The sequence below is a fragment of the Hydra viridissima genome, unplaced genomic scaffold, assembly GCF_058129835.1.
Source record: "Hydra viridissima isolate aposymbiotic clone 2 unplaced genomic scaffold, HvirCarnegie_v1 scaffold_1, whole genome shotgun sequence".
NCBI classification, from domain to species: domain Eukaryota; kingdom Metazoa; phylum Cnidaria; class Hydrozoa; order Anthoathecata; family Hydridae; genus Hydra; species Hydra viridissima.
The window spans coordinates 21,196,457-21,204,227 of NW_028324300.1; the positions used below are offsets into that span (position 1 = coordinate 21,196,457).

At 28.9% G+C, this 7,771-nt stretch overlaps 1 protein-coding gene across 1 annotated transcript; it reads left to right on the forward strand.

Annotated features, from left to right (window-relative positions):
• Positions 1–2,919: 2,919 nt before the first annotated feature.
• LOC149893864 (uncharacterized) lies at positions 2,920–5,603 on the forward strand. The gene is made up of 2 exons (XM_080071761.2): positions 2,920–3,282; positions 3,400–5,603. Exons 1-2 carry the CDS (start codon positions 3,021–3,023, stop codon positions 5,412–5,414), a joined length of 2,277 nt encoding a protein of 758 aa, XP_079927887.2. The 5' UTR covers positions 2,920–3,020; the 3' UTR covers positions 5,415–5,603.
• Positions 5,604–7,771: the final 2,168 nt, after the last annotated feature.

Sequence of the window (7,771 nt, forward strand, 5' to 3'; positions counted from 1 at the left end):
GACTGCTTAATAAATGGGACTAAAACGCTTGCAAAAATGAAAATTATTAGGTCTCGTCTTCATGATATTTACACGGAAGAAATTAACAAAATTGCACTTTGCGCTGAAGATGATAAGAGGACCATACAAGATGATAAAATCAGCACGCTAGCTATTGGACATTATAGAAACAGACCCCCTGCTTTTAATTAATGGACTACGATCAAGCCTGATAATTAGCTTATGATTTTATGCTAACTATTAAAGTGAATATCGTTTTGCTCAACGAAAAAATATTAGAGCAGTATGATATCGAGGCTGCAAAAAAATTTAACAACTTTAAAAAAGTTCGCATTGAGAAGTCCTTCTTCTTTTTAAGAACCAATCCTCTTATTCAAAGGTATGAAGACATTCTAAGGATAAAGCTTCCTTTTGAAGAAGTTGATAAATTTAAAGCTGAAAAAGAAGACATTCAAAGACAATACATTCGAATGGCATTAAGGCTTGTTGAATCTAAAAAGTGGACTCATATTAAAATTAAGCAAAAGATAAAATACTGTAATAAGTGCAAATACTGTTCAAACGAGGACTTAAAAAAATTTGATTTTGACGACAGCAACAATAAGTTTTGCCATATATGCTCCAGTCAACAAGACACTCTCGACATCAAAGTATATTACCAGTCTAATTTTAATAAGTTCAGCTCGTCAAGAATTGATCATTTTAAAGAATGCATCAAACAATACAGCGGAACGCAAAAATGCAAAGTACAAAAGGAGGTGTTTGAAAAACTATATAGCAAATTTCAAGCTTTAAACCTTCTTGTTAGCTCAAATATTAAAAAAGAAAAACATTCCAAAATCACTAAAGATCATATACTCATTTTCCTCAAGCAACTCGGATTCGTTAAACATTATGAAAATGCTAATTTTATTTATTTTGTCCTCACTGGTAAAAAAAATTGACGATATTGAACACTTGGAAGAGCAAATCATTAAAGACTATATAAAATTCTCTTCTCTCTATGATATCTACTATTTAAATGGTATGTCTAAGGATGTTGGTAGAAAAAATTTCATTAGCTCGCAATCATCCTTGCGAAATTAAAAACTTTTCTTTCCCACAAAATATCTACAACAAAAGGACAATATTTGCTCTCATCTTTTTAAAGAACTAGGATGGACTATTACTCCCACTTTTTAATTATTTTAATTTAATTATTTTAAATGGTATAATTTAATTAGATCATTTCTAACTAAATTTTGACGTCTTTTTTAAAAATACGATGCGGGTTCTGGCGCATTGTTGGGTTTTTATTCATTTCATGTCCTTTAACTTGATTGCTGTTTTACCGATTTTGATGTCTTGCGCCAGAACCCGCATTTTACATCTACTAATGTATAACCTGTTTTCTCCGCTTCGCTTTCATGGGAAGGCAGGTCATCTGGATCTGAGGATCCTGTTGGATTTTCTTTTTCACGTTCACATCCTTCTTTGTTTTCAATATCAACATCGCTTGGACTTTATGATGGCAGAGCACTTGACTGGCTGGTTAACATTTTCGAAATGTTTTTTTTTATAAAATCAGACGTGCCTAACCAATTTTAGTTTCAAAATTTTAAAATTAAAACCTTTCTAACATCATTTCAAGAAACGGAAAAGGAAACAGTTCTGAAAACACACAATGATGCTTTATGATTGCTTTTGCGATTTTTGGCATACCTTGGATTTTTTGTAAAAACAAATCGGAGTCGAGCATTTCAAATAAATGGTAAGAGTAAATTTTCCAAACGAATGACGTGAATTGCATAAGGAAATATATTATATTTTGTTTAACTGCCAAAAGGCCAAGTGAAAATGTGATTATTGCGATTTTATGGTTAAATTCTATTTAAGGTAATTTTTTTAGTAATATCAATTAATTTTGAACAAAATGGACTTTTTTCACGAATACACGATAGAACCGTTCGGGAATTATCATTTTAGCGGGTAATCGGGTTCGGGTACCGATAATATCAGTAATTTTTGGGTACCGATTACTTAAAACACCCGAAAGATTGAGTTAGGCATGAAAAATTTCAACTACCCGATTTATTGGCGTTGTCGGGTAACACCCATTCGGGTAATCGGAGTCCGATAAAACTCTTTTTAGCTTTTATCGGTGTCCAATACCCGTTCGGGTAATTCCATGTCAAAACAACAAGTCGAGATAACCCACCATCTCAGAAATACTTGATTTTTGGCACAAATGCATTTAATACCGTCGTTAGGAATAATCAAAAATAATTTGGAGCCAATTTCATTATTTTGAGAGTTATGGGTCTTTGAAGTTTGAGATTTTTTACATTTTTTTTATTCTCCGCGCTCTTAGCAACGTCTATAGCAACACTTAAATGTTAAAGTATCCACAGTTACATTAACTATATGTTTACAAAATTTAATAGGCATAGAAACTTTTGAAGAAAGAAGTCAAAAATCATTACTTAAAGTTATTAGATCTTATATTTGAATAAAAAATTTAAGATGAAAACCGGGTTTTTATCAATAATTTTTCAGTAAACATGTATAGTTTAAGATTAATTGCAGAAAAGGTATTGATCTATTCATTTTAAATCTTTACAATAATAGTTTATATATAAATACCTGTAAGAGTCAAAAATTATTTCACTGCTTTTTAATGCACATATCTATTTTATTATTGTTTTATTTTTGCAATTTTATTTTTGCTTTTTTATTTACCGTTTTGGTTATAATCTCCATAGAGAGATAATAACTAAAACAAATTCTCACAAAAAAATTATAATTTCTCACATAAGTATTATTATATATAATACTCAAATGTTAGAACCATTTGCTCCATTTAATTAGTTAGACAAGAAACCAGAAATTCATTTTTATTTTGAAAATAAATAAGTGTAACAGCTATGATTACACTTATTTATTTTAAAATAAAGTTTTGATTATAATACTCATGTTAGAAATTATTATTTATTTAATGTTGGTTTTAGAAAAATAAAATATTGAAATTAAATATTTTGATAATGGCTGGAACATCACAATGCTCTCTTGGATTGATTTTAAAATCAAATTGTCACAAGTTAACATATACAAACCACATTGGAATAATATTTTTTAAAGATTTAGCTCCAGATGAGGAAAATTTAGTTGCGCTGAGGTCTGGTGTTTCTTCTGATTTGATTATTGACTTATGTTTTCATCATCAAAAGTTCTATCTTGAGAAGTTCCCTGTGTTTCAGAATAAATGCTGTGATCCACTGTTAGTTCACAAAAGACCGTGCAAAGGTTAGTAAAGCTTGTCATAAAGTTTTTTATAAATGTTACTTTTTCATAATTTTAAGGTCTTTATGTTTGTTAATACTAGGCATATTTTATTTTATTAAGTTATATTTTTTAATTTAGCATCTCTCAGAGTAGTCACGTTAAGAACCATAGCTTTAAACAACAGGTTCAATATTGTACCTGGTCAAAAAATTTGTACAAATTGCTTAGTCAAATTGAAAGCTTCCACTGAAATTAATACTGATAACATTGATATTTCTGATGATTACACAAATGAAAGTATAAATAAAGAAAATGTGTTTCACGTTCAACAAGAAGCTGATATAAATAAAAACAGACAAGAACTTTCGGATTGTCTCAGTATAATTGGCGTGTCACCAGTCAAGCTTCATGGACAGCCATTTGCGAATCGTATGAGTATTGGGAAAAAAAAAATTAAAACTATTACAACAGTTTTCAAAGAAAAGTTATCAAGTTCTTTAAAAATTCCATTGACAGAAGTTGAAGTTTTTGATAATGAATATATTCTTGATTTAAAAAAAAAAGTTGTTCAGTTCGAAAATATGTTAGTTTTGATAAAAGATAAACTTGAAAAATGCTGTTCATTTAGGGACAAAATTCAAATATTGACTTTGTGCCCACAAGAATGGTCAATTGAAGCAGCTAGTGAGTATTTTGGTGTTTCAAAGTATCTAATAATAAAATCTAGATCTTTAGCAAAGAAGGAAGGAATTCTTGCAGTTCCACAAACTAAGCGAGGTAAAATGCTCCCTGATCAAATAAATACTTTAGTAAAAAATTTTTATGAAGATGATGAAAACTCTCACCAGATGCCTGGTCAAAAGGATTTTGTAAGTGTTAGTTGGAAACTCCATATGCAAAAGCGACTACTTTTATCAAGCTTAAAAGAGTTATTTGTTTCATTTAAAGTTCGATATCCACATGTAAAGTTAGGTTTTTCCAAGTTTTGTGTTTTAAGACCTAAATGGTGTGTTTTGCCAAACTCATCAGGAACCCATTCTGTGTGCATCTGTATCTACCATCAAAACATGAAGTTAATTCTCCTACCCATTAAAATTGATTACCATGAACTATATAAATTTATTGTTTGTGATATGCAAAACAAAGAATGCATGTTACATCGATGTACACAATGTCCAAAAAATACATCTAAATTAGAAGAAAAGCTATTCGAACTAATAGGACAGTTTGAGGAAGAAGATACTATCGAATTTAACCAATGGGTTACTACTGATAGATCAGATTTAGTTATACAGCTTGTAAGCATACCAGATTATGTAAATATGGTGATGGAAAAACTAGTCAAGCTAACAGCACATTCATATATTTCTAAATGCCAATCTAAATATTTAAAAAATCTTAAAGAAGAACTGCCATCAAATAGTGCAATAGTTCTAGGAGATTTTGCAGAAAGCTATAGTTTTGTTGTGCAGGATGAAGTACAAGGTTTTCATTGGAATAATCTTCAGTGCACACTTCATCCAGTAGTTGTGTACTATAAAGAAAATCAAGTGTTGCAATCCACTTCATATTGCATTATATCAGATGATAACAATCATGATGTACCAATGGTTCACGAGGTACAAAAATCAATTATCAATAATCTAAAGCAAAAGATACCCAGCATTGTAAATGTGATCTACTTTTCTGATGGCTGTTCATCTCAATATAAAAACTGCAAAAATATTTTTAATCTATGTCAGCATAAATCAGACTTTGGAATAGATGCAAAATGGGTTTTCTTTGCAACCAGCCATGGAAAGCAACCTTGTGATGGTATAGGAGGAACAGTTAAACGGCTTGTAGCTAATGCTAGTTTGCAGAGAGTTTCTACAAATCAAATATTAAACTCACGTGATATGTTTACATATTGCACTAACAACATCAAAGGTATAAACTTTATTTATATTTCAAGTGAAAGTTTAATAGAAACAAGATTATTACAATCTGAACGATTTAAAAATGTAAAAACAATACCAGGAACAAGAGACTTTCATGAATTTATTCCTGTATGTCAAAATGAAGTTAAGATGAAATACTGCAGTGATGACACTATCCCTATCTTGACTTACAAGTTTAAAAATTGTGAGATGCAAAGTGATGTGCAAAGTTGATGTGGGATTTAAATTTATGCACCAACATGGCCCTTGAATCTTAAAAAACATTTGCTTGCTTCCTTTTATCAATTATTTCTTAGAATTGACAGTTTGCATATGTCTATGATATGTATATGACAATATTTTTTCATTTGTTAACAAATATTACCTAATTTTGTTTTATTTTACAGTCCAAAGAAAAACAAAGGAATATGTGAAGAAGTTCACTGATTTGAATATAAATTTGTCAATTCATAAAAACATGGAATTCAAAGAATTAATGTGTTTTGATATTTAAAATTGAGTTTATTTACGGACATGAATACTATTCATAGACATGTATGTCATGAATATTGCATTTTTATACCTAAGTGAAAATACCTCTTATTTTTGACTAGCTCTGAGTGAAAATGCCTGTTTTTAATATTTAAGTATTTTTAATTGAGTTTATTACATATGCATATTGTAGTTTTACACATAAGTAAGAACTCTTACTTTCTGGTTGTGCCTAAACATAAATACCTATCAATTTTCTGTCTCATTCTCAATATTCTTTCAATCAAAAATAAAAATTAAATTTTTTAGATTAGTGAGTCGAAAAACAACTCAATTTTTTTTTTTTTTTTTAGGTATTTATATATACTTTAAGAATATGAAGTTTGGAAATATATAGATCATAACCTTTTCTGTAATTCCTCTTATAGTAAGCCTGTTTACTTTTAAATTTTATTAAAAATGCCAGTTTACTCTTTTTGATTTATTAATAAATATAAAAAATTATTATTTCTTAGTATAATTTTATGGTTTAGCATCTAATATGTGGAAAATTTCAAATTATGAAATAATATAGTTAAGGTAACAACGTATGTATTGAAATTTTCTTGTTACTAAGGACGTTGCTAGGGGCGCATGATAAGTAAAAATGTTACAAAGTTTTGAATTTTAAACGAGCATAACTTTTAAAATATTCCGATTTGTTTAAAACAACTTGTGGAATTCTTTTTCGCCTAGTTAAGTATCTTTGTTGAAAGAATTAAGTCATTTAGAGATAGTGGGTTATTTTTTTGAAATTTTGTTGTTGTTTTGACACGGAATTACCCGTTCGGGTTGGGTCTTGTTCGGTTTCAATCAAGACCCGGACATTTCCTAGTTGGAGCTGGTGAAACTATATATATATATTTTATTGTCGAAAAAAAGTTTCACAATTTATTTTTTCCCTAACTTTGGATTAGTGGGCCTTATTACCCGCCGGGCCTTAATACCCATACTTACCTTTATATATATATATATATATATATATATATATATATATATATATATATATGTGTGTGTGTGTGTGTGTAGTTCCCTTATTTATTATCGAGGACATTCGTTTTAAGGGCATCTTAAAGAGTAATCTTCTCTCTATACGATCAAACTTCGAGATCGATAATTTATTAAAAAACGAGTGAGAGAATAATTTATATATGGAACAAGGTAAAAAAAATCGTCGAACACTGGGTGTTTTACCCAGTCAGTAAATAATGATATTAAACAAAATTAATGAGACACTTAAAACAATAAAAAAAAAAAGAATATGATTTTAAAAAAAGTAACTTTTGGAAGAGGGCAGTTAGGGGCCAGGGCGGGATATGGTTAGCTCTTACTACCGTGACTTCTTACAAATCATTCTCATTCAACATCATTCTCAACATTCTAAAAATTAGATTGTGCCCACGCCTCTTTGACAGCTATATTAACAAAAAAATTTTCTTAAAGTTTTTTTCTCAAGGTCATTTTAATTGCTATGGAAACGGCAAATGTAAATTGATCCAAGTTACGTGAAAAATGAAATCAGCCAACACATATGATTGGGGTTGAAAAAATATTGATTTGAAAACAACCGAAAGTTTTTCGAAATAAAACAGAAATCTAATATCTTTAATAAAATTATACTACTATATTTACAAAAAAAATTTGAATTTGAAAAATGTCCACCGTTCAAAGCTTTAAAAAAATTTGCTAGAATTTTGTTTTTCGATTTACCGAGTTCCAATTTTTTTTTTTTTTATTCAACATCAAAAAACTTTCCGTTCTAAAAATTTATCGAATCTCATCTTAAAAACTCGAACATTTTTTTCATTACCATTGACAACAACAAAAAAACAACCTAATTATTTTATGTTTCCATTATTATTACATTAAATAATTATCATTTTATTATATTTCCGTGATTTTTTGCAGTATTTAAAAAACTTACTTAAGCTTTAACAAACAACAAATATTCGCAACAAAAACTCCAAATAAAAATGAAAATCTTTCCATTTTTTTCCACGTTTTATGTTTTAAAAGAAAATCGCTTTTTTTTTCTATTTATATTTTATTTTTTCTATTTA

Coding starts and splice junctions, on each gene's coding strand:
- LOC149893864 (XM_080071761.2), top strand. CDS start 3,021: ATGGCTGGAACATCACAATGCTCTCTTGGATTGATTTTAAAATCAAAT. Junction 3,283..3,399: donor TCACAAAAGACCGTGCAAAG/GTTAGTAAAGCT, acceptor TTTTTAATTTAG/CATCTCTCAGAGTAGTCACG.